The 27572-nt window shown below is 39.9% G+C and overlaps 1 protein-coding gene across 2 annotated transcripts in view; it reads right to left on the bottom strand.

Annotated features, from left to right (window-relative positions):
- The window catches only part of MAGI3 (membrane associated guanylate kinase, WW and PDZ domain containing 3), a 190611-nt gene extending 163916 nt beyond the window's left edge, over nucleotides 1-26695 (bottom strand). Inside the window, exon 1 of one of the 2 annotated variants that reach the window (XM_019730393.3) lies at nucleotides 25849-26695. In XM_019730393.3, the coding sequence (XP_019585952.3) occupies nucleotides 25849-26164 (316 nt within the window). In that variant the 5' untranslated portion in view covers nucleotides 26165-26695. The remainder of the gene's footprint in view (nucleotides 1-25848) is intronic. The other variant, XM_019730392.3, reaches the window with a different exon arrangement.
- Nucleotides 26696-27572: the final 877 nt, after the last annotated feature.

Raw genomic sequence — 27572 nt, 5'->3', positions numbered from 1 at the left:
ATTACAATTGCTTCTGGGTGGAAAATGATTAGTAGTCATTGTTTGCCCGGATTCTTTATACTCTATGGAAATTTTGCATACAGAATTGTGGCAGGGCTGCGATTCCAATTTAAGCCTAATAACCAAAATGCAAGCTCTTGACTCTATAATATAAGGAGAGGTTTGCCAACCCCACAAAAGGATTGCCACGCAGGAAAAATGAAGCTGACTTACATGGCAGTCCTTACAAAGAATCTCCCAATACAGGGCACTCTCTCAATTAATCTATTTTGAACAACAAAATACTGTTACAGAAAGCAATCTGGTAAGAAGGCAGATGGCGAAAGGCTACCCTCAGGCAAGACAAGTGGAACTGCCTGAAGAAATGGGATGATAAAAGAGAGGGCAAGGGACCCCGATACCTTCCTTATACTTTCCTGCCAGTCACATGAGGCAGAATCCGCTTAATGGGGGTGATTTGAGGCAAAGCGCTTACAACGATGCTTGCAGTTCTGTTCTTTTGAGTCGTATAAGAGGGTAAGGGGAAAATGTCACTGAGTTAGGTTGGCACTGATAATTCCTCTCATCAGTTTGGTATAATTTAGCATAGAATAGGCTAATTCAGTGACACTGACCTACTATGCAATGGGAAATGGCGAGTGGTGGGGTGCGCCCAGCAGGGAGAGGGTGCTGAGACTAAACAACCGGGAGACAGTGTACAGACACATAAAATAATACCAAAGAATAAAAATGAGAATGGGATAGGGGAAAATAGTGGAAGAAAGGGAGTTCCCAAATGCTAATTCCACTTTGTAATCTTACCTATGTCCGGCCCTAAACACTATCTCTCCCTAACGCCCATAATGATGTCATTTAAGTCTTATCCCAGACATTCCATTTGGTTTTGACCAAACTGGTACTGATTATGACCAAACTAGCCAGCATTCCTGTGTTAAATATAAAAATTTTAGGAATATTTCACAGAAAAAAAAATCAAAGATACCAAAGAAAAAATTCATTTTTGGTAACTGTGTACTTCATAAAACTATGTACATGTTCAGTGTATGGGGAACTACATAAGGAACAATGACACATCTCTCTCCCTTACTGGGCTTTGTTTCCAAAGCTTAAAAAAAAAAAGACATAACTTGCTTTATTCAACTGGTCAAAGTCATTTTGTGCTTGTGTTATGTTTTTTAAAAGAGATTTTGAAAAGTCGACTCCTAGTTATATTCCAAATAACTTCAAATGGTCACATTTTGGCTTCTCCCTCTATACTTTTCTAATTCTTCCTAACAAGGAACTCAATTCCACTTTGTTTTTCCTTGTCAAATCTGGGACAGTACATCGTATTCCTCTTGACCCTTTCCACCAAGGTGAAGCTCTTCTCCAGTCAAAAGTACAGACTGCCTTCCAGTCTAAAAAGTTGTGTTATTGATTAATGTAAATTTGAACATTTTTCTCAGCATTGGCAACAGCGCAATTTTATCACCATGGCCTGCTTGATGGAGTCTAACTTACTGGACTAAGCTATAAAATTAATAATGTATAATGGCAAAGTACGGAACTATTTAAGTACCCTGGGGTTGCAAAGAACAGAAATTAAGTAAAAAAAAAAAAAATTGTAATAGAGAAATCTCCAAAGGAGGTAAGTTTAGGACTGGATTTTGAAGAAGCATGACACATACTTTGGTTTGGCTCTAATGGAGTATACATATTGGGTAATAATGAGAAATGAGTTTGGAAAGAGTTGCTGGAGGATATTAAACATTAGAACAGAGAATAACCATAGCAAAGAAAACATCAGGTTAATTTCCTTAACAAGCCAAATGATCATAAGGCAGTAACGAAAAGGTTTATTTTACAAGAAAGCACAAAAATAATATCAATGTAAGACAACTAGTTCCACTTTTAAAAACAAACATGTCTCACATTTCTGTACCAACTTAAATCATTATTAACTTCCAAGTTTGACACTGCCGTAACGGATAACCCGGCTAGTTGATTCCACCGGATAGAAAACTAAAATGGCATTTTCATGCCTTAGAAAACAAGGTGCTCACACAAAGCAGATGAAAAATCTGCAGCCTGTGTCCATGTGCATATAATTTTACACAGAGGACGAGGTTTCTTTTTACCGAGATTGCATAAGCTTCTCTACCTTCTTGAACTTCAGTTTTTATTACATTTTTAAAGAAACATACAGCAAAAAGATGGAAAGAGATTTTCGAAAGCTGAAATAAAAGTCAAAGGTTAAATTCCTTGAAAGAAAGGAAATGAATCATTCCCTTTTGTACCTCAGCCTGGCACAGGCTCAGTGCATAGTAGGCACGCAAGGAACATTGTTAATTAATGGCAAAAGGCCTTGCCAACAAAAGGATTAATGCTTGGACAAACCCCAAGCTACATTCCTGGACCAAATATCTGAAAATGTTCTGCATCTACAACATTATATTGTACTTTTCAACAAGTCCTATGTGCTAAGCTAACTTTGTGATCCAATCAAATGCAACAGTAGTGCTATATCCTTTGTATTCTGTCTTTAAAATTTGGGTCCGAGAGATTTTTAGCACATAAACGAGTAGGCAGCAAAACTTGTCCAGTTTCCAAAATTCACTTCTAATTTATAAGTTAAAATAGGATCAAGTTGGGGTCCTAGACTAATGATAACCTCATGCTAAGCCTAGATTCATCAAAAATTATCTGCATGACCTTGAGTATATCACTTTTCTCCAAGCCTCAGTTTTCTCATCTGTAAAATGAGAAAAATGGGCATTTCAAAGCCTTCCTTGGGGAAGTGTATTGATGACTGTAATTTACTTTGAAATGCACACAAAAAAGTAAAAGCTAAAATAAACGAATGGGACTATATGAAACTTAAAAGCTTCTGCACAGCAAAAGAAACCATCGACAAAATAAAGAGGCAACCAACTGAATGGGAGAAGATTTTTGCAAACAGTGCCTCTGATAAGGGGCTAATATCCAAAATATACAAGGAACTCATGAAACTCAACAACAAAAAAACAAACAACCCAATTGAAAAATGGGCAGACGACCTGAAGAGACATTTCTCCAAAGAGGACATACAAATGGCAAATAGACATATAAAAAAATGCTCAACATCACTAATCATCAGAGAAATGCAAATCAAAACCACAATGAGCTATCACCTCACCCCAGTCAGAATGGCTATCATCAACAAGACAAATAGTAACAAGTGTTGGAGAGGCTGTGGAGAATAAGGAACCCTCATACACTGTTGGTGGGAATGCAGACTGGTGCAGCCGCTATGGAAGGCAGTGTGGAGGTTCCTCAAAAAATTAAGAATAGAATTACCATATGACCCAGCAATCCCTCTCCTGGGTATCTACCCAAAAAATCTGAAAACATTTAGAGATAAAGACACGTGTGCTCCAATGTTCATTGCAGCTTTGTTTACGGTGGCCAAGACATGGAAACAACCAAAATGTCCTTCGATAGATGAATGGATAAAGAAGTTGTGGTATATATACACAACGGAATACTATTCGGCGGTAAGAAAAGATGATATAGGAACATTTGTGACAACGTGGATGGATCTTGAGAGTGTAATGCTGAGCGAAATAAGTCAGACAGAAAAAGCAGAGAACCATGTGATTTCACTGATATGTAGTTTATAAACCAAAAACAACAAAAGAACAAGACAAACAAATGAGAAACAAAAACTCATAGACACAGACAATAGTTTAGTGGTTACCAGAAGGTAAAGGGGTGGGAGGTGGGAGATGAGGGTAAGGGGGATCAAATATATGGTGATGGAAGGAGAACTGACTCTGGGTGGTGAACACACAATGGGATTTATAGATGATGTAATACAGAATTGTACACCTGAAATCTATGTAATTTTGCTAACAACTGTCACCCCAATAAATTTAATTTAAAAAAAAAAGGGTAAAAAAAAAAGAAATGCACAAAAAAAGCATAGAACAATGGATGGATAGAGAGATAATAAAGCAAGTGGACTGAAAACATTAAGAAAATAATCTAGGTGGTTGATATACTTCTACCACAGGGGAAAAAAACACCTAATCAATCCTCCCAAACTCCCATCTTTCCTTTTCCTGGTATCACCAGTCACCCAGTTGCTCAAAGAAAAAAAAAAAGTAGATTTCGCTTCTTCCCTCACCTGCAATCAATCAGCAAGCCCTGTAAATTCTTCTTTCAAAGCATCTCAAATCCATTCATTTCATTTCACTGCCACAATTGTATGGCAGTCCAAGCCATCATTATCTTTCACCTGAACTAAAAGGTCTCCCTTCTTCCACTCCTGTTCCCCTCCCAAATCATAAACAATGTCTTTTTGAAATGTACACCAGACAATCACCGTCCAAGTTTACAATTCCCAGTGACACTAAGGATAGGTAACATCCAGGCCCCGACCGGCCCCGCCTACTTCTTTGATCGCACCCCATTACTCTCACCCCCTCATTTGCGAGGTGCCAGCCACACTTTCTCTTCCTTTCTAGTCCTATAGCATGCCAAAGCTCTGCTATCAAGGCCTTTGTACGTTACAATTCCCTTTGGCTGGGATTTTTCCTCAAAATTTTCACATGGCAGACTCCTTCCTTCTTCTAGTCATTCAACTTGCAGCTTCCTGCCCCCTCCTCCGGAAGCCCTCCCTGACTACCTGTCTACACAAGACACTATCTCATCACGGTGATCGATTCTCCTCAGAGCAGCAGAATACACTGCATACGAGCACAGACAGACTCTGCAGTCACACTGCCTGGATTCAGGGTCCAGCTCAGTACTCTCCTACTGCGTGACCTTGGGCAAGTGACTTAGCTTTCCTGTGCCTTGGTTTTCTCATACATAAAAAGAAGACACTACTACTTCACAGGGTCAGTGTGAGATTAAAGATGAAGGAGAACGCTTAAGAGCAATGCCTGACACATAATAAGGGCCGTTTAAGTCTTTGCTACCGTTATTATTATGGCATTAGCTTATGTTTTATTTTTTATGTTTTATTGCCCCACTGGAATGTTAACTCCGTAAGAGATCTTGTTTGCTGTGTTTATTGCTATGTCCCCAATGCCTAGAACATTATCAAACACTTGGCAAAAAAGCGCAATAAATATCTGCTGAATAAAAACAATTATGTTCTTATATTTGATTGTGGTAGCTTCATTTGCCCTCAGTAAACATTTACTTACAGCGTAGCATTTTTCCTTTTGCTTAAGTTCCAGAAATTATTGGGAAGAAATAAAGCCAGGAAGCAATATAAACACTGTGATCTTAAAAGAGTCCATTAATTTGTTAATTTGTGATTTTAAAAAATTCCTTTCTCATTTAAAAAACCAAAAATAATTTTTAAAAATCAAGTTGTTTAAAACAAATCAGTCTCCTTTTCTTTCTTACCTTAGCTAAAGCATTAATAAATAAACTTAGCTCTCACTTGCTCATTTCATACTAAAAGTATAATGTTTATCAGATATCGTTCTTAGTCTATTTAGCAAGAATTTTAAAAGATTATTTTAAAATGGCAGCGGTTGAAAAATGACAAATCCACTACCTTAATGAATCCACTTCTTCAGTCTGTGACCTCTTTGGTCACACAGTCCCCTGCACCTAAAAAGGTCCACTTAAAGTCACAAATTACATTGGAGTGATGGTGTTGAGTAGGGGGCATGGGCAGGAAAACCATTATAACAAAGAGACTTATCTTCTGGGGATAAACATTCAACTGAGTATACAGATATCTAATTATAATGTTGTACTCCTGAAATTTATATCATGTTAAACCAATGTTACCTCCATAAAAAATAAAGTTATAAACAGGCAAGATAAAAAAATTAATAAAATGAAATAAAAGTTAGAAAAAAGAGAGACTTATCACCTACTCTATAATATTAGAGCCCTAGAGCCTTAGGGGATTTATATAGTAATAAGCTTTTGTTATCTATCATAGTAATTGCTGAAAGAATAAAAAATATGTGCTTACCCATAGCATATTCATCCACAATTTAATATGCTGTAAACAAGGTGGTAATTTTAATGCACTGAAATGTTTCTTAATAACAACATGGATCTATGTTACAAAATATATATTAGTTTCCTACACTGGCTGTAACAAAGTATCACAAACTGAGTGGCTTAAAACAACAGAAATGTATTCTCTCTCCGTTCTGGAGGCCAGAAATGGGAAATCAAGGTGTCAGCAGAGCCCAGCTCCCTCTGAGACTCTCAGGAGAATCCCTTTGCCTACCCAGCTTCCGCTGCTGCCTGTCAATCTCTGGCATTCTTGGCTTGTACCTGCAGCACTTCAGTCTGCCTGGGCAGTCACATGGTACTCTCCCTCATGTTCTCTTTTCGTAAGGGCCCACGCTACCCAGGACAACTTCATTTTAATGAAGTCTGCAAAGACCTATTTCCAAACAGCGGTACTGTGGGGTTAGGACTTCAACATACCTTTGGGGGACACACAGTGCAACCCATAACATATACCTACGTATACACTGCATTATTACCTTAAGTTATAAACGTTTCAATTTGTCAAGCTACTGTTTGTCTTTAAGGTAGACACAAGGATATTTCTGAAGTTTGATACTTAATAAGAAGGGCCATACTCATTTCTGCTCCCGGTTCTCTAGGACTGTGTTATCTCTATGGTTGAATTAACAGCTTTATAATTATGAGAAATATATTAGGTCAGTGACCTAAAATAGTAAATATTCTAAACCTGTTACAAACAAGTACTGATTTCTTTCTTTTTTTTTTTTTTTGCCCATTTTAAAGCAGTAGGGAAAAATATCCCACCTAATTTACTTGCATCTGACACTATTTTAGGAACCCTATGAGATATGGAGTATTACATTCACTTTATAGATAAGGACTCTGAGGCTTAGCAGACTAAGTAATTTGTCCAAGGTTACACAGCTGACAAGTGGCAGAACTGAGATTATAGCACAGACTGGTCTGATTCCAAACCCACATTTTAAGTCATATAACTAAACTGTGCTTTGCCTGAGTTTGATGTAGAATTCCATTCAGGTTTCCTAAAAATCTATTGAGAATTATTTGGCCAAAAGATGGGTTGGAAGTTGTATGAATAATGTCATCTCTACTAACATAATAAAGACAATTAATTCTAAACAGTGATAGATAAAGTAAAATTACATGTAATAAATTTTGTGTTTCTATTTAGTTACATTATTTAAGAAAAACAAACAAACCAAAAGAGGTATTCTCATTCCCCCCAGGGAAAAGATTCCTGCTACAACCTGAGGTCAAAACTCTGGGCAAGAAAGGGGTGTGGCCAAGTGGTACATGTGGATTATGCTCTAGAACATCTGTCCTTTCAGGAGTGATCACCCTGGGCAGTAAACTTTTTTTTTTTAATTTTTAACTCTTATTTTTCAATTACAGCTGACATTCAACATTATATTAGTTTCAGGTATACCACACAGTGATTACACATTTATATAACATACACAGTGATTCCCCCCAAAAGTTATTACGTTATTGACTATATTCCCTATGCTGTATGTTACATCACCAAGACTTTTCTAGCTGTAAACTTACGAATAGCTCAGTGAGGTTGTACCACTGCTAAAAGAGAGGGGGCCCCACATGAGCACAGAGAAGAAATTCTGATCATATCCCCTCATCTGGTCAGGTCCTAAAATTTAGAAAATGACCACAGAAGAGCTGTGAGCTTTTAATAATGTTTGCACAGATGCTTCTTTAATTACACCAGTGTCAGTGATGGAGAAAAATAATATCTTAGGAGGTGAAAAGTTTGCAAACTACAGATAACAAAAATTATACATATTCTCATTTACTATTTTTGGCAATGGTAAAATATTCTATGATGTTGTTTATAAAAATAGGTTCCTTAATTCATTAAAAGTGTTGATGAAATTCTCAGATGCATTATAATTCTTTAACAGTGGATAAATGTGCCACAATTAGACAATTTTTTATTCTTTCACTTAGTAAGACATTATCCTAAAAAATTATCTATTGGCCTTTCAAAGATTCATTTTCAATCACTTTTTAAAATGACTTTTAAAAAGATAAGAGTTTTGTTGACTAAATGCAGTCCTGCTTGAACCTCTAAAACAAACGTATCAAATAAACAGTAAAATACCATCTATCTAGAGACCAGGTTTCTGGAATATTTCCAAGTCCAGAAATAGAAAACAGATACACGCACATGTTCCAGGGGTCGAGGGCCGTTCCCGAATATGTAAGCAAGGACAAACAGGAGAAAAATAGAAGACCAGCACCCTCGGTTTACACCCGACCCCACCCCCACCCGCGATTTGGCCAATCCACCCGGGAAAAGTTATGGAGCTCCGCAATTGGCTGGCAGGATCTACACGAGGCCAGTTTTTTTCTTTGGAAAGCAGAGACGCGTGAGAGAAGCAATCGGCATAAAGAGAAAACAAAAGTGGAGAGATGAGCAGAGAGCACAGCGGATCAAAGCGGCGGAGGAGGCTGAGGCTGTGAGCTGCAGACACAGACAGGAGGGCAGGTCCTGTCTGCGCCTCGGCAGTTCCTACAGGCACAGAGGCAGGAGCCACAGGAGGAAAGAGAAAGGTATCAGCTGTGCCCCAGGATTCTAGCCTTGAGGCTTAGGGAATTTATACAGTAACAAGCCACTCCACGTTCCAGCAGCTACAATAGTCTGTGCGATGTTTATGTAGGAAAAATACCACAGAATACAAAATACATATGTATGTATGTATATAAATATACACATAAATAGATATTTGTAATGGCCCATCCTTTAATAGAGATTTCAATTTTATTCTAATGGAAAATGTACTGGGGGAGGGGTGTGGGCCATAAACTGCGATGCCTTCTGCGGGAATTCTCATATATCACACTTCTCCCTCCCTTCTTTACCATCTTGACGGTCTTTACCAGAAAATCTGAATGCAAATTTTTAACACACTGTCTCCTCTTCATGAGAAAAAGGCACAAGAAGTAAATAAAATTCCAGAGTGTTATGGTTGAAAAACACACCGAAACGCACAGTTTCGTGTACTTCCAAGAACGGAGGTAATAAAATAAGGCTGAATGTCTTGGAGACTAGAGCTGGAGGATAATTCCAGAAGGATTCTGGACCTTGGGAAGAGGAGTGTGTGGCCCTTCCCTCCAGTGCTCTGCTATAAACACCATGTAGCCTTACATCCAGCGTCAGTTTTTCTGCTTACTCACAGTTTCTTCTCCCATAATTTTCCCTTGTACACGGTGCAGCATGGCCTTTCCAACCTTGACTCCTGCTCCCACCCCCACAGTCAGTGGCGTATTTGGTAAATGCCAACAACTCCCACCATAGCCATGACAACAGTGAAAACAGAGCTGGGAAGATACGTGCAGTAGCAGACCGCTATATAGTATGTGTACCGTACAGATATAATAGATGTAAAGAAACCTGAGAACATAAAGAGTAAAACATAGTGAAGTTAGGAAATGACGTAAAGTTGAATTCACAGAAACAGAACAGAATGATGGGGAGGGGTACGGAGAGGTTGGAAAAAAGGTGCAAACTTTCAGTTCTAAGATGAATAAGGCCTGAGGACCCACTGTATGACGTGACAGCCAATGATGGGCCACATACACATGTATAATGATGGTCCCGTAAGATTATAATGGAGCTGAATTTCCTGTAAGAAATGAAGGTCATGTGGTCCAGGAGTAACTTTTTTTTTTTCTCTGATGGGAGCAATATCTGTGGGACTTGGCAATAGATTCCCTGTCACTCACAGCACCTCAATTTTGAGTTGCACACAGCAAAAGAAATCACCAACACAACAAAAAGGCAACCTACCAAATAGGAAAAGATATTTGCAAATCATATACACTATAAGGGGTTAATATCCAAAATATATAAAGAGCTCAGACATCTCAACAATAAAAACCAAACAACCCAGGGGCCGGCCCAGTGGCTCAGGCGGTTAGAGCTCCATGCTCCTAACTCCAAAGGCTGCCGGTTCGATTCCCACATGGGCCAGTGGGCTCTCAACCACAAGGTTGCCAGTTCAATTTGAGTCCCGCAAGGGATGGTGGGCAGCTCCCCCTGCAACTAAGATTGAACACAGCACCTTGAGTTGAGCTGCCACTGAGCTCCCAGATGGCTCAGTTGGTTGGAGCGCGTCCTCTTAACCACAAGGTTGCCGGTTCGACTCCCGCAAGAGACGGTGGGCTGTGCCCCCTGCAACTAGCAACGGCAACTGGACCTGGAGCTGAGCTGCGCCCTCCACTACTAAGATTGAAAGGACAACAACTTGACTTGGAAAAAAGTCCTGGAAGTACACACTGTTCCCCAATAAAGTCCTGTTCCCCTTCCCCAATAAAATCTTAAAAAAAAAACAAAAAACCAAACAACCCAATTAAAAAATAGGCAGAGGATGTGAATAGACATTTTTCCAAAGAAGACATACAAATGGCCAACAGTCACATGAAAGATGTTCAACATCATTAATTATTTGGGAAATGCAAATCAAAACTGCATTGAGCATCTCACATCTGTTAGAATGGCCATCATCACAAAAGACAAGAAACAAGTGTTAAAATATGGAAAAAAAGGAACCCTCTACATTGTTGGTGGGAATGTAAATTGGGACAGATGCTATGGAAAACAGTATGAAGTTCCTCAAAAAATTAGATAAGAACTACCATATAACCCATCAATTCCACTTCTGGGTATTTATCCAAAGAATAAGAAAACACTAATTCAAAATGATACAAGTACCAGTCTATTCACTGCAGCATTGTTTATAATAGCCAAGATATGGAAACAACCTGTGTCCATCAGCAGATAAAAAGATAAAGAGGTGCTACATATGTACAATGGGATACTGCTCAGCCATAAAGAAAGGGGAAATCCTGCTGTTTCAGACCATGTGGATGAACCTTAACAGTATTATGCTAAGTGAAATAAGTCAGACGAAAAAAGACAAATACCATATGATAACACGCTTATGTGGACCATAAAACAAAAAAAAACAACAACAAATGAACAAACAAAAGCAAACTCATAGAGGCAAATAACAGATTGGTGGTTACTAGAGGGGAAAGGCAGGTGGATGGAGGGTGAAATGGGTAAAGGAGTTCAACTGTATGGTGATGGATGGAAACGACTTTTGGTGGTGAGTACAGTGTAAAATATTCAGATGTTAAATTATAAAATTGCACACGTGAAACATATAATGCTGTAAACCAATGTTGGATGGATAGATAGATGATAGATAGATAGATAGATAGATAGATAGATAGATAGATAGATAGATAGATAGATAGATCGATAGCACATATTACGTCTCAATCAGTCAGGTGCTGACCTGTTTTGCACAGAGGAGCCTATCCCCCCAGCACTACATATTCAGAGGGTGCTACAGCCCTCCCAGATCTAGCTTGACGGTCTGCAGAGTACAGTGCTGTAAATTCTTTGTTGAGGACCTAAGATCCTGTACAAGGACACAGGTCCACAGGAGCGACCTTAACAAGAGCTAAGTGCCACGGCCACTGCAGTAAAAGCTCTCTGTGGTAGGGTGGAGCCAGCCCATCCTTGTACTTTGGAAACATTATCAGGTTGTAATGATGTAAAGCAGAGATAAGTTTTATTTCTTCCAACAATTCAATGCTAGAGAGAGCTCTTTGTGCCAGATAAGGTCAATGGAACCAAAAAAATTTTTTTCCAAAGTCGAAATATTGAGTGCTCAGTTAGTTCTACACCCTTTCCATATTAAACACCCTCTTTTTTTTTTTAGGAATACGACCAAGTTCTTTAATCTGACCAATGCTCCAACATGCCATAGCTCAAACCACATTGCCATGACAATCCTGTGTTCCTTTCTCTCTCCATCTTGACCCCTTCTTCTTTCTGATCCTGGGGCCCCCTCTCACCCCCTCCTGCTAGTCACTGCTATGGTGATCTACGACTTATGCATCCAGTTTCTCCTCGATACTTCCAACCAATCCAGCCCACATCCCTGTTCATGGAGCAGCACTGACAGCTTCGATGTTTTATTTCTGACCCTGTTGGAAGGAAGCAGGGGGAGGGGCTTGTGGGTCAGTGTTTATAAAGTCTGCAGGAGCGTGCAGTCATGTCCTTCCCATCCACTCACCCCGCCTCACTGACTCACCAGAGCTACTTCCGGTCCTGCCAGCTCCGTTCATGGTAAGTGCCCTGCACAGGTGTACCACTGTCTATCTTTATACCGCATCTTTACTGTCCCTTTTCTATGTTCAGATATGTTAGATACACAAATACTTACCGTTGTGTTACAGTACTCAGTGCAGTAACATGCTGTGCGGATTTGTAGCCTAAAGAGCAGTGGGCTGTACCCACAGCCTGGGTGTGCAGGAGGCTGTACCGTCTAGGTGTGTAAGTGCACTCTGATTGCACAATGAAGGAGTCACCTGACGACGCATTTCTTACCATGTATCCCCATCATTAAGCAATGCATGACTGTATGCTACATAACTGAAATTTGCTAAGAGAGTAAAACTTAAGTGTTCTCACCAAAAAAAAAGGTAAATATGGGAAGTGATGGATATATTCATTAATGCAATTGTGGGACTCCTTTCACAATGCATACATATATCAAATCATCACATTGTACACTTTATAGTACAATATTATTGATTATGCCTCAAAGCTGAAAACAATTAGAAAACAATTAATTTTGAGTATTAAGTTTTTAGTATAATTTTAATATAACTTAATTATAACAAATTACTAATAGTTTATTAATACAATTATATTAAAACAATATAATTTTTTTAATATAATTTGTTTTTCATTATAACTTTATGCAACTTAAGTCTTGTTTTAAAGTCTGTGTTGGACAACTAACTTGCAAAATCCCTGGAAATTTAACCACCTATCTCATGAAAGAGTTCCATGAACTCCAGTGCATCACTGCAAAACCTTTTAGATCAATCTCCTATTCCTAATTTCAAATTCTTTCCTTTTTGTTTTAGTTCAAATCCCCAGGAAAGAGTCTTAGGGCCCCATTCATCTTTTCAAGCCACAGAAATCATAGGTTGCTGACCAGCCTACAAATTAGTTACTTCCGTTGGGGTGCCGGCCCTGCCCTGGTGCCTGCAGCTTGCAGGGGAGGTTAGGATCAAGTGATGGAAAACACAGACATCCCAGCAGCAGAGACGGCAGGGAGGCCAGACACAGACTGACCTAGTATAAAAAGTCACTACCGATGTTAAGAATCCATCAGCCGTGATCACGCCAACTACAGATCGTTGTAAAATGAGAAGCTCACAGAAATGACAACGAGTTGCCGAGAAAGGGCTATATTGTATTTAAAATGCCATATTTAATAAGATGAGTATGTGCGAAAGGTCAGCTGGCACTCAGCACTCACCTCCTCATCCTATGCCTTCCTCAAATGCAGAGGTTGGAAAACGAACAGCTGTGTTCTCCCGACTCCTTTACAGCTAGTATTCAGGATGCAAATTGATTCCACTGTTAACATGCAGGGCACAAAATATGGACGGCAGGAGGGAAGCAGAGCCCCATCAGCGTGTAGCTTTTAGCTGCTTTCAGCTAGCAAAGAAGGTCAAGGACATATCAGTGTCTAGTCTCCAGCTTGGAGGGTGTGGAAGGCACAGTGGGAGCAGCAGTGCCAGATTCCACTTCCGCATCTAGTCACTAGTTTATAGGCATCAAAGAGAAGTTGTCACAGGCGTGCCCAGATGCTACATGTCAAACTTCAGTTATCCTGGCGACAGCAATGACTGTTGTGATCTCCTTGATCACAACTACAGTGGCATCTTCTTGCCATGGTTTTGGCGGCAACCCTCTGATTGTCAATTTCCTGACTGTGGCAGAGGTGGCAGCGCCTGTGGCAAGCTGTCCTTGGAAGCCCAGCCCTCCAAACCCTTGCAGAACTTTCCTAAGCAACTGACTCCCTCCATCATATCTCTTTCTGTTTCCTGCACTGAACCCTAACAGAGACCGCAAAGGAGTATATGGTAGATTGATCACAGATTTTTTTCATGTCTACACGTAACGCTGTTCTTTCACAGATATACAAAGGGCCCAAGCAAGATGCCACCATTCCCACTAGTTTTACCTAACGAGGACTGCCACCTCCATCCCCTTTCTTCAGTTTTGCCTCACACAGGTGAATACCTTCTCCTCAGCTCTGGCCAGATCTCCGTGGCCTGAGACACCTACCTGTCTGGTACCCAGCAGGACAACAGTCTCTCCTTTCAGTCATGTCAGTTATGCCAACCATCACTACAGCCAGACAAGCTCAAGGACCCTGAGCCAACAGTGGCCTTGAGTGTTCATCTACCACACCCCTAAGCAGGCCCCAGCCCTAAAACTCATCTTCCCCCTTCGCATCCCCTAGTCAGTCAGGGGGGTGGGAGGAGAGCCGGCTTGAATTCAGACTGGCAGTGTCACCCCCGCAGAGAGGGGTAAGGACAGCAACAGCATCTCCATATGGCAGCAGCCATTCAGAAGGATTTTACTGAAAGTTTTGTGAAGAATATTTCTGATGGAAAATTTGTTTTTCAGAGCTAAAATGACTATCGAGAACATTCAACAGTGGTTGCACCAGCTAACAATTTTCTGACGATCTACATCTTAACCGTACCCTACAGCATCATGGAAGGCTCAAAGTGCCCTGAAAACCTGTGATATATAACGATTAAAATTTGTTCCTGTGTTCCCACCTCTGGGTGACCACTGCTTCCAATGATACACTGCAGGGTGATGGCCTCACACACCAAGTCAGCACGTTCCACCAGGTGCCACAAGAACGCAGATTTCATGAAGAGACAGACACAGCTGACAGATGAAACTCTTTTCTTCACTACTTACCTACAGAAGTTCTTATGCCCGAAACCAAAACAGTAAAAGGAACCTGAATTCTAATCTCTGCTCTGCCAGCTTCGTGCTATGACTGCCGAGCAGTTACCTACCATGACTGAACCTCAATTTACTTATCACTAGGCTCAGGGTGTTTGGCTGGATTGCTTTGGTTCCTTCCTGTTGAGTGACTGACCTGAAGCCCAAATGGAAAACTTAACAGCACAAACACTTAGAGAATAAGCGATGCCAACACCTACACCTGCTTGAACTGCCTCTTTTCAGAGCCATGCACCTGTGCAGTCCTAAAGCCTGGAAGAAGAGAGCTACCTGAATACAAGTAGTTCTTCTATCCAGCTTGGTTAAATCTTATTTCAGCAAAGTATACTTTGAAAAGACTCGACATACTTATAAATAATTCCTAATTCCAACATATATTCATTCAGAACGTTTTCTCGCCTACCTGTGTCTAGGCAAATGTGCTAGCAAACACCTTCCTGATGAGTGAATTACAGAGCAAGTGGGCAGGAGACATGGGAACGAGACATGCTTCCCAGTATCAAGTGTACAATTTTCATAAGTATATTTATCCTAAAAGTATCTAAATGTAACTGCTGAAAATGTTGTCTTACGAAGGTAGCAAGAATTAATGTTAATTTTGTTTGATTAGTGGTTCTTGCGAATAACTATTTTATCATGCAGTTTAGCTGTACAGATTAAACTGCACGGCCTCAAACTTTGTTTAGAAATAGAACCACGCAATGGAGCTTTTATTTTAAGTACTTCCCAATGTTTTACTGCATTTAACACCCACTCAAACAATTAAGAATTGTGGGAGTTTTCCTTTTAATAGAGAAACAGGAAGTAAGATTTCTCAGACATGATATTCTATCTGGAAAGGGGGGAGGGCTCAAAACTGTTTAGTTCCTGTGAGTCTGGGTGACCTTCGGCATATTTACCTTTCCGAACTTTGGTTTTCTCCTGCATAAAAGGGAGGTGATAATACCTGACTCGTGGAGAAGAATGAATTTCTTTACAGGAACGCATGTATACCAACATATACATCCTTATAAACCAAATGAGATGGGTGTATGACACCCTGACAGATGGCAGCTACCGTGTTTCCCCGAAAATAAGACCTAGCCGGACCATCCGCTCTAATGCATCTTTTGGAGCAAAAATTAATATAAGACCTGGTCTTATTTTAATATAATATAAAAACGGATATAATATAATATTATAAAAATATATATATATATATTTTTATAATATTATATTATATATTATGACATAATATATAATATTATAATACCAGGTCTTACATTAATTTTTGCTCCAAAAGACGCATTAGAGATGATTGTCTGGCTAGGTCTTATTTTTTTGGGGAATTACAGTAGTATTATTATGACAAGTCCCATGACAGAATATTCCTATTAGACTTAGAGCGAGGTTGTCAACTTAGAGTTGTCACCAAAGGGAGTTTGATGTGTCATTTCACTCATCAGCACTGAGATGTGAGCTAGCTCTAGTTAGCAAATCTAATTCTAGTCAAAAGGAATTAAATTTCTCATTAAATCAAATGCTGATATTAGCGAACAGTATCCTTAGCTAAAATTAATAATATTTTGACAAAGCGTTCTGCCAAAAGCTACAGATGTGGGTTAAGATATAATTCTGTGAGTAAGGAAGATTGTATTTGAACAGATTTCATGGTTTAATCTGTCAATATACGGAATTAATATTAGAGAACTCTAGTCGTAACAGGTTTCTGCAGAAGCAGTGATTTTCCAGATATGGTCTGAAGAAATCCCAAGAGAGACATAAACTAATCGAAAAATACAAAGTCCCTTCTATGATTCTTATTGGAAATCATATCCAATTCCATAAATGTTCATTTTTATGCACAGTAAGTGTATTTACCAATAACATACCAGTCTTGAACATTCACTAAAGGTCCAACTATCAGACAGAATTTGGCCAAACTGCAGAACTCCTACTGTACACATCATTCATAAACTGAAGGGTGATGTTACAATGATTGTTTGTATGGCACCCAAGTTGAAGACATTAATACAGTAATTACAATATAAAAATAGTGTGAGGATATTCAGGATATCCACCCCTCTCTTTCAACCTTTACTCCAAGTAGCTCTGCTCCCCAGTGGAGGCAGAAAAAAAAAACTTAACAAAGGTGGTCAAATTTTTATCCTACAATTGTTTGCCAAATAACTTTTTGGGTGATTAAACAGATATCACATTACACACTTAAGCAGTGTTTCCAAGTTAGGAGTCAGTGAAGTAGTTCCTTTCTGTATAAATTCTATGAGATCATGGTTAAAAGGTATTATTAGGGAGCCCTTAGAAATACAATAATAATCCAGTCTCAATTTACAGTTTAAAAGACCATTGTTTTAAAAGCAAAACATCTTGGAAAGCAAGTAGTTTAGAACTTCATTTTCAAAATGGTACAATATTAAGTTTAAAAAATTGCATTAACTAGACTAATAATCATTTTCTCAAAGCCAAAGATTATTAAATTATCCTCCAAAATATTCTATCTACCTAAGAACAAGCAGAATTGATTTAGAGAATCTTATTTGATATTTTTTAAAAATCAAAGAAAGTTGAAGAAAACCTACAAGCAGTACTTTTAAATTGTGTACATTGAGGTATTAACATCTCAATTTTTTAAAGAAACAATGTTTAGATAAAAGCAGTTTTTAGATTTATTTTAAAAAACAAACATCGAAAATGATAACATTTTAGTAAAATCAGTGCCTCGGTTTTGTTCTACAGCCAATATGTTTGTTTGTTTGTTTTATGATAGTTTTATGACAACTGTGTACTGTTGTTGTCTTCAAAGTAAGAGAGATTAAATGCTTTAAATGAGGCTGTTTCCTACAGGACTGTCTCCCCAGCATCCCATCTTTTGAGGACCTCCCCCACCCCTATCTCCTGGGGTTCTGGTACAGTTATTAATCATTGTGCTTTCTGTACCCAGCTGCAAGAGTAGACATGTAACCAGGCCTGACCAGTCATAGTAGCCTACTGACCTCTCTCCACAACTGGGCACAGGGCCAGTGAAAGTCCCTGCATGAGATTTGTCATTGGATTCCAGAAATAAAGATGAGAAGCTTTGAGGGCTGTGTATGACTTGGGGATTCAAAGTCACCTTTCCTGTTACACTAGAGCCAAACTAAGAAGGAAGCCCACCCACAGGAAAAGAGAGTCACGTGCATTGAGAACACAAATCTAGTTGTTCCTGTCCTAGGCCTGGGTTTTTGTGTATGTAAACCAATATGTTTCTTCTTAGCCTAAATTAATTTCTATAGAGTTTCTGTCACTTGCTACAGAATCCTTACAAATATGTGAACTGGCAGGTGGGTTAGTAATATTTTTCCCTTCCTGCTGAGATGTAAGCTACGTATCACAAGATTCCTGTAGCAAACTGGATAACCGTCTCCAGGACGGCTCCATCAATGTGGATTTTTTAAAAGTTATTTTATTAGAGAGAAAAACAAAGCCAATTTAGTTTAATTCTATTTGCTTAAGTTCAAAAAGAAAGCACATATTAATAAATGCTTCTTTCCCCTCCTTTTTGGAGTATTTTCATTTCATAAAATTCTTTCTGTTAAATGTCATCATGTATAGTAAAATCCCATTTTTCAGCCATATGTAATTTCCAATCTGAACAACAACAAGATACAAGGTAGACTCTTACAAACTTTTATGATGCAAGAAAAATAATAATGTATTTAAAACTCCCTAAAAAAAAAAGTAGCAAAGAGCCTAAGACGCCCAAAAGTTTTAATTAAGTAGATCAGTTACTGTTCATACTGCATACCCAAGACAAGAAGAAGGGAAGCCTCTAAATAGAATAGATCACAATTATTAAATGTGAAGCGAAATTTCTCCCCATAATTTTTAAACACCCTAAACTCCAAATAAATTGTAGCAGAAAAATTTAACCTTCCATATTTCTTACTGAGTCTATTTCTTACTGAGTCTCCAAAGGAATATCTCTAGCATAAGTATTACCAAAACAAAGTATCTTAAAATCTATGAGCATAGTCTCCTTTCTCAGGTATTCAGATAAGTCACAAGTCAATTATGGTCTTCAAAATGTAGTCCATACTCCCCTAGCCATCCTGGGATGATTGTATCAGGATACAAGTGCTGGAGTTGGGGGGAATGAAGATATAATGGTGCTACCCTTTTTCCTGCAAGTCAGTCAACCAAAAAAGAAGGCAAGGTTGAGGTGGAAACATGTGCAGCTCTCTTCTTACTAAACTAGCAAACTCTGTGTTTTCCCATAAAATTGGCTAGGCTTCCAAAGCAATCCAAGAAAGCCTCTTAACAATAAAGCATACTACTGATGGCAATATTTCATCTACATTATGGGTTAAATAAAAATACTCATAGTATTACATTATGAGTTGAATAAGGTTGACGGTAGAAATAGCATTAATCACCTTACCAATATTATTCATGGAAGAAAAACATTTCAAGTTCCAGTTAAAAAGAAAAAAAAGTAGAGGAGATAATTTATAATGGAACTACCTACACATTTAAACACTTAACATGAATTTCCCTCTATTTTCCAATTATTCTATAATGTGGGTTTTGTGCTTTTATACAAAATAAAGCTTTACACACACACACAAGACACACAAAACTATTGAAGCGGACTACACTGCAGACCATTCTGTACCACGTATTCTTGCCCTGTGTTTTCTCCTCCTCTCATCTTACCTACTCCCCAGGAGATCCTAATTCCACTCAGCCAAAATGTATCCATCTTCCAAAGCCTGGCTGAGTTCAAAATTCTTCACAATTCCCTCCCCAACCAGCCAACTCAGAAAATAAGGGCAGGTGGCAAGGACCTCAGTAAGACATAAAAAGGAATGAAACCAGTCTTTCCCCCCATGTACATATTTTTAACTTCTACAAATTCACTATGCACTCCCAGATGAAGGTCATTTCATAGACTTAAAAGACAGGGTTGGTTTTGGTTTTTGTTTTGTTGTGGGGGGGGGGGTTGTTTGTTTGTTTGTTTGTTTGTTTTGGCAAAACAGATCTCTTTGATGCAAGCAAACTATTTCATCTGGTGTTCAACCAAAACAGAGCAATGGGTTCCAACATGTGTAGAAAAGTGGCATGTAGGACTCATCCTAAAAATGGTACAATACAAACACAATGTATAAAGCACACTGCAAAATAAAGCACAAATTGTATTATAAATACATTGTAAATAAAATACAAATACAATGTATTTTAATGGCAATTTAAATTTAAGGGCTTTCCAAAGGAGAATTTTGTTTATAGTTGGCTTCCCTCTTTTTGTAATGACTTGAGAACCAAATCCTCTGTAAGATGCAACTTCACCCCATTTATACAACTAAGGTGAACAAATCAGTTAGTCTAGCTTCCACCAAAATTCCTACTACAACTGACCTAAAAGAGTTTCATTTAAGAACTGGGAGAAAAGTGCAAAAAGATAAAGCCCTGAGTACAGGTATTTCTTACCAATGAATCATTAAGCTGCCACTAAATTGTGCGCTTCTTGAAGACAGAAACTATTTCTGACTCATTTTTATATTTTATATTTTTGTATTGCCAGTGCTAACTCACAGAGCGGGTATACCACTCGGTGCCGGTAATAGAACTTTTCATTTTCTCTTTATAAAGCAAAACAAGCACCTTTCTTAGGAAAACATTCCGAATAATATTTGTTCAAGGGGAAGGAGAACAGGAAGTTGCCTCTCTTTCTCCACAAACAAGTCTCTCACAACACCAGCCTCCAAGCTACTGAGAATCTTACCCTGAGGAACAGTTATATATCGATTCGGGGCATTTGCTTTCTCCCCCAGAATGTACTGTTGCAAGGAAATTGTTTCTCAACATTTTAGAAAAGAAACAAAAATAATTATTTAATTAAAGGAAACACAGTTCTAATCCTCAGTATCAAGATACTTATCCTTTGTCAACTCACAAACAACCAAACATTGACTTGGAAATTGGCAGAGTTTGAAATTGATAGGTGCTATTGAAATGGTTCATAAACATGAAATTATCCTACAACTCACTCCCAACATACTAAGTGCCCACAAATTTTACAAAGCACTTAGGGTTTATATAGTAAAGACATTATATGAAACTATTCACCTGAGAAGAATATGCACTGAGCTCATAAATCAGATGTTTGAACACACGTTGGAGATTTGTTTTACCATCGATTTATATAAATTAGAGACAGGGCAGGGGGAACAGTGAAATTCATCTCCCATAACAAGACGCTTTATAAAATATATCTCAGGATCACATACAAAAAATAATATACATTTACCAAGGAACATAGAGTAATGTTCCAAGAAAATCAGTTTTCGCATTAAATGAATAAAATAAAAATGATCTGAAAATTGAAAGGGCCAAATATGTTAAGTGTTTGTTCTGCCAGTATGGTATAAGCCCACTATTCATATGAATTGCAGGTGTCAGTGAATAGAGTCCAGAAGTTGAACCTTGAGTGAAGACCAACCTTAGACCCAATACATAGCTACCAAAATTTGAGAAAGCAGGAAAGTTTCCAATTTAAAGTTTATCAAAGTTCAATGCTATTTTTCCTGACAAGGTCTGCCTCACCCAATCAGTAGTGTATATTGCTAAAAGAAAGTAATAAGAGATTTTTTGTATTGCAAATCTAGGAGAATAGCAATTAACTCTAATTTCTCTCACCCTTGCCATCTTCAAATACTATAACCCTCTAAACAAGTCACTACAAGTCCCAAATTACCCACTAAACAAACAAACAAATGGGAAAAAAAAAAAAAAAAACCTAACAAAAAGATCCAAAAGTTACGAGAAAAAAGGGGTAGAGCCATTCATTATTGGTATAACATAAACATCCTTACTTAAAAGCATCTAGTAGTATTTCTTCACCAATGGGGAATGTATTTCTAAGAATGTGCTCATCTTAACAAAATTCCCTTATAAATCAGATGTCTCAAAGTATCAGTTGTGACAACGTTTACCTATGTTTAATTAGCATGGAACAAGATCTGTTTCAAATTGGTTTTTGTTTAAACAAACTGTAACATTGTTCCTCGTGATTTTCATCTGTAGACATAGCACCAGACTTAGGGTAGCTGAACACAATGATTTCATGTATCTTATTGTAGCAATACTTAATCTCCGGAACAAAATTCACATAATTTACAAACACTGAAATAGGTGTTTAAAGGGATATGAAGAAGCAAATATTCTATAAAACTCTGCACATTCCTAGTTTGGGAAACTTTAGAACAAAATTAACTACTTCAATCATTAATCAAAACAGAAATGGTTAAAAAATATATACTATGAAGTAAAATCAAAGAAACTAGTCCTAGTCACAGAACTATATAATGAAACAATTTCACTAAAGGTCCAAAGTTCAATTTCCTTTCCTACTAGGAAAATACAAAGTTCAAGTGAAAACTTTTCTCTCTGCAGAGAAATAAACAACAGGGTTGTAATTAAGAAACAGGTGACTAGTTGGATCAAGCATACTGTGTTTCCTCAAAACTAAGACCTAGCCGGACAATCAGCTCTAATGCATCTTTTGGAGCAAAAATTAATATAAGACCCGGTCTTTTATTATATTATATTATATTATATTATATTATATTATATTATATTATATTATATTATATTATATTATATTATATATTATAAAGACCCAGTCCTATATTACAGTAAAATAAGACCGGGTCTTATATTAATTTTTGTTCCAAAAGATGCATTAGAGCTGTCTGGCCGGGTCTTATTTTCAGGGAAACATGGTAGGTGGAACAAAAGATTCCCCATGAAGCAGGAAAGTACTGATTGCTAAGCATTACATTAATACTAAATAAGAATAAGGATTCAATAAGAAATACAGTGGTACCTCGGTTTTCGAACGTAATTCGTTCTGGAAGTCCATTTGAGTTCTGAAACGTTCGAAAACTGAGACGCGGTTTCCCTATATAAAGTAATGCAAAATGGATTAATCTGTTCCAGATCTTTAAAATCCACCCCTAAAATTTACGGCGTTCGTAAATCGAAATGTTCGTCAGTGGAGACATTCGAAAACCAAGGTACTACTGTATTCTACTTCAGAAAAAGCCTCAGATTAGGAACCATATTTTAAAGAGTTACTTTTAAATCTCCACCAAAGATTATAACAAAAGAAAAAAATAAACCCCGTTTTCAAAGCCCATGACAGTCCCAGTCAGAAAGAACTTTCTATAAGTCATCTGGGTAATGGTGCTGGCTCTGGCTGTGCTCCCCTTAGCATCTTTCAAGACGAAAAGGAGAAAGCTGGAAGAATCAGTGCTGCAGCAGTGTCATCCTACAGCCCAGCCCAGCCCAGCCCTCCGCCATGGACCTTTTCAGAAGACAATAATATGAGATCATTCCCGGCTAACATGCCATCTTATAGAAATGGTTAAATTTACTCTTGCATTGTCCTACTTTCTAAGTAACACGTTATGAATATAATTTAATAAAGATGTATCAATGAAGACAAAAGAGAGTGTTAAGGATACTTTATAATACCTTATTAAACTGAAACATCGATTCCTCTCACAAAGTTTAGACAAAAGGGGGGAAAAAAAAAACCAATGTGCAGGGCAAGTTCCTTTCTGAATACGCTCACCCTGTATTTTCATACTTTTTGAATTGAATCCCAACAGTATAGACTCTTTGTCTTCTCTGGAGATAATATTTATGCAGTTTTTAATCACACTCAAAGTTCTATGAATAACCTCTTCAAGTCCTTAATTTCTAATATTTAAAGAGATGTGCTTAACCTGCAAAAATCTTGCTATTTTATTAAAAAATGTTGTTTAAGCAAAGCCATTTAAGAAAGCCATTTAACATGATGCCTAACATGAGGCTATTAAGAAATTAAGAATACTATTTTTGAGAGATTAAAAATTTTTAATTACAACTTGCTTAGAAACAAGAATATTCTCAGGTGACACACCATGGTATCCTTTAGAAGTTACTAAAGCAGAGTGTATCTTTAAAAAGTGTAGTATTTAACTTTTATTATTAATGATTACAAAATATGCCACACCTATTAATATAAATTATTCCCTTTATTTTGGCTCAACATTTAAAATAGGACAGTACTGGCAGTTGTCAAGAGGGTAAAATTTTATTACTATAAAAATGTCAACTCCATTCTGGAACATCTGATGTTTATTCAACACAATATTAGTAAATACACTCTGAATTATTTTCTTAAATTTGGTACAAAGGTTGAGAAGATGTATAATACGCAGATCAGACCAATGTTAATGATACATCTCCCCGCTCTTCTATCAACTTCCTCCTCAATCAACTTTTAAACTGTTTTTAAAATACAGTTATCTAAGCCCCAACTAACCAAAACAAAACACAAAGCAATTATGCAGATTTTCTCATTATTCCTCCACTCTTGGAATTTGAACTAAATGGCACCTAGACCAGTAAGGTGTGTGTGTGTGTGTGTGTGTGTGTGTGTGTGTGTGATTCTGCATTTTACAGACAGTGCCTGACTGGCTGAACTACAGTTCCAAAGTCTTTCCTCCACTCTTCACATATGGCTCTAAAACTTTGAGTTAAGAATTTCTGAATTCACAAACTACACTGGAAAAGATGTTCAAAGTCTGCCAAAGTTGTTTTTTTTTTTTTTTAAATTAGCAACAACAAAAAGAAAACCTCACATAAATCCATAAGCTTAAAATGAATATGATGGAATAGACCATCTGAGAAAAATCGTACTTGAAGATTGCAGGAACGTGTGTGTGTGTGTGTACACACCCACAATAAACACACATAGGCATATTGCACCACAAACCATCAGTTCCTATTAAGCCCAAAGGACTATTAAAGAGGTATTTCCAAAGTGAGCTACTGAGAAAGAAAGAAAGAAAAAAAAGCGAGGGAGATAACATGTCAAATTTCCCCCCAGAATTGTCTAGCCTTTTGCTGTGAAGGGATGGATTGATTTTTCTACCCCATCACAATTAAGCAGCTCATTATATTTTGATGCACTGTATATTCAGTAGAGCACATTCAGCAAAAATAGTTTGATTACTAATAACATTGTAGTCGTAATTCTCTCTCCTACAAACATCTCAGAAAACAGAACCACATTCTACCAACGTTGAAACGCTGAAACCGACCAGCACTGTTGTGGATTACAAATACGTCAAGTCTATTACATACTATCAGATTTCGCTGTTCAGTCTGATCAGTGCTTTGAAACTGGCATGAATGCCACATGCGAAACGTGCTTTGCAGCAGATTTTACTAGCATACGAGATACCAGGGCAACAGGGACTCTTTTTTTGCCCACTTCAACAAATTTCTGTAAAATCAAAGATTTACAAAAGATTTTCCTCAGCGAAGCACCTAGGTCTTCCCTTCGAACCCCAGACTATTCAACAGCTCCCTGCAGGAACACAACACTCGGCCACGCGTCACATATTGTACACCATCAGTACCCAGACACCTGAACCACCTGGGCTGGCAGAGTGACGCTGTTCAGCTCCAAGGTGTTCCTAGTGTGCAAGAAACGCTGAAACAGCTAAGCCCTCCCAGGTACACTAGGTGGTAACGTTGGCACCAAGTGCCTCAGTAGTAAAGACCTCTTTCCCTGTTAGAAAACGCGTAAGATTGTTCCAAAGACAATGTTACAATCATGAGGACCTTATCCACAAAGGAAAGCAGAAAAGAGCTGGTTTTCTCTCGAGTCAAAAACTCTGTGGTGGGAGACGGAGCTACAAATTTAGGCAACCCAGCTTCTGGTCGCAATTCTGACAGCTCCCAGAGCAACCCTGCCAAGCCAGAGCTCAGTTTTCCCAAAGGCAAAATGGGAATCACTACTGCCACCCCTCCCCCTCGCCCGGGAGTCCGGCACACCCTAGAGGTCTAAGATTACCCCACACGATAAACGGTGGGGAGGGGCCGCTGCTCCCAGGACACCCACCCCGACTTCTCCCAATCCCCACAATAGAAAGGCAGGGCCGATGTACCTGGCTTCACAGTCTTGAGACGGATGGGCTCGCGGAAGTGGCGGATGACAGCCAGGGTGTCCCGGTGGGTAAGCCCGCTGACAGGCGTCCCGTTCACCTCCAGCAGCACATCCCCGGGGCTGGGCGCTTTGCCCGAGACGATGCAGCAGGTGCCCCCGGCCGGTTCCTCACGGAGCCGCCCCAGGTAGGGGAACTCGCCGCGCTCCGCGCCGCCCCGGATCTCGGCGCCCAAGTCGCCCGGGGGCCCGGCCCAGGACACCGCGCACTCCTGCACCTTGCTGAGCCAGTGCTTCTTCTTCTTCAGCGTCTTCGACATCCCGAACCCCGCTGCACCATGGGGGAGACCCCGCGCCGGCGGCGGGGCCCCAGGCGCCCGCGCAGCCCGGCGAGGGGGGCCTCGCCGCTCCGGCACCCCCCCCAACCACAGCCCACTGGGGGCCGGGCCACTCCACACCCCGAGACACCCCTCGGATGCCCCTCCCGGCTGCGCTCCCTGGGACTGGCTGGGCTTTGCGAGGGCCACCCCGGGTGAGGCTGCAGAAAGGAGAAGGGAATTGTCTCTGGGCAGCCCCGGAGGGGTTTCGGGCGGGGTCACAGCAGCCTGCTGGCCCCCGGGCTCCGCGCCCCAGCGGCGGGAAAGGCTGAGCCTGGGGGGGCGGGGAGCTGAAGGGGGAAGAGCCGGGATGGGAAAAATCCGTCGGGGGCGCGCAGAAGCAAGCGTAGACGCGTGGCTGGATCGATCGCGGCCGCTGCGAAGCTGGAGCACGGAGACCAACGCCTGCCCCAGCTGCCAGGAAACTGCCGCTTTCAAACCCGCCGCAACCTCCTCCTCCCTCTCTCCCTTCCCCCCGCCCTCGCCCATCCCTCACCCAGAGCCCCGCCCCCTCCCGCCGCGCGGCGCCCGGCGCGCTGCCGTCACAGGCCAGGCGCTTGGGAACGAGCCCCAGCACTCGACTCTTGCGCGGGGGATTGGCCCCCGGCAGGCAGGGGATGGACCCTCACCGAGAATGCAAGCCACCAATTGGTTGGTGGGAGTGGAGGAGGCGGGCACTACGATGACTGAAGTTTAAAGAGGGTGGAAAAAAGAAGTTTGAAGAGTGAGGGAGGGCGAGGGCGAGGGGAGGGGCAGGGGAGTGGAACCCGCTCCGGATCTCAGGGCCGAAAGAGGCCCTCCAGCAGCAGCTGGAGCCGAGAGAAAACTCGGCTACAGAAGAGCGACCAAACTCCCCGAGGTGGAGGCGTGGCTGGCTAGCCGGGTAGAGGAGTCAGGGGCGGAGCCTGGAGCGACACCAAGAGGAACGAGTATACTTTAGACCTGAGACTGCTTGCTGAGTCCCTGGCCGGAGGTGGCGGGGCCTCCGGGGTGAGCTGTTACAGCGGATCACTTCCACTGAGTCTTGTTCGTGCATTCATGCAACAAATGTTATTGAGGCTGGGACTCCAGAGTCCATGTGATAGAGGGTAAAATAGAGTACTGCACAATGCTGTGTGACCTCAGGCAAATTAGACCACCTCTCTGAGCCGCAGCATCCTTAGCTCAAAAGTGGAGGTGACTCAGTCCCTCCAAGTTGTCGGGAAGATTACATGCAGTACTTATTTGGATAGTGCTTGGCAGGGAGTGGATGCTTACCTTTGGTAGCTGCTGCTGCTGCTGCTGCTGCTGCTGCTGCTGCTGCTGCTGCTGCTGCTGCTGCTGACATTATGTCAGAAATTGTGCTAGGTGC

Source organism: Rhinolophus sinicus, chromosome 7 (assembly GCF_057876585.1).
Source record: "Rhinolophus sinicus isolate RSI-liver-muscle chromosome 7, RSI-T2T, whole genome shotgun sequence".
NCBI lineage: Eukaryota > Metazoa > Chordata > Mammalia > Chiroptera > Rhinolophidae > Rhinolophus > Rhinolophus sinicus.
This window is presented reverse-complemented; position numbering and strand designations above follow the sequence as displayed.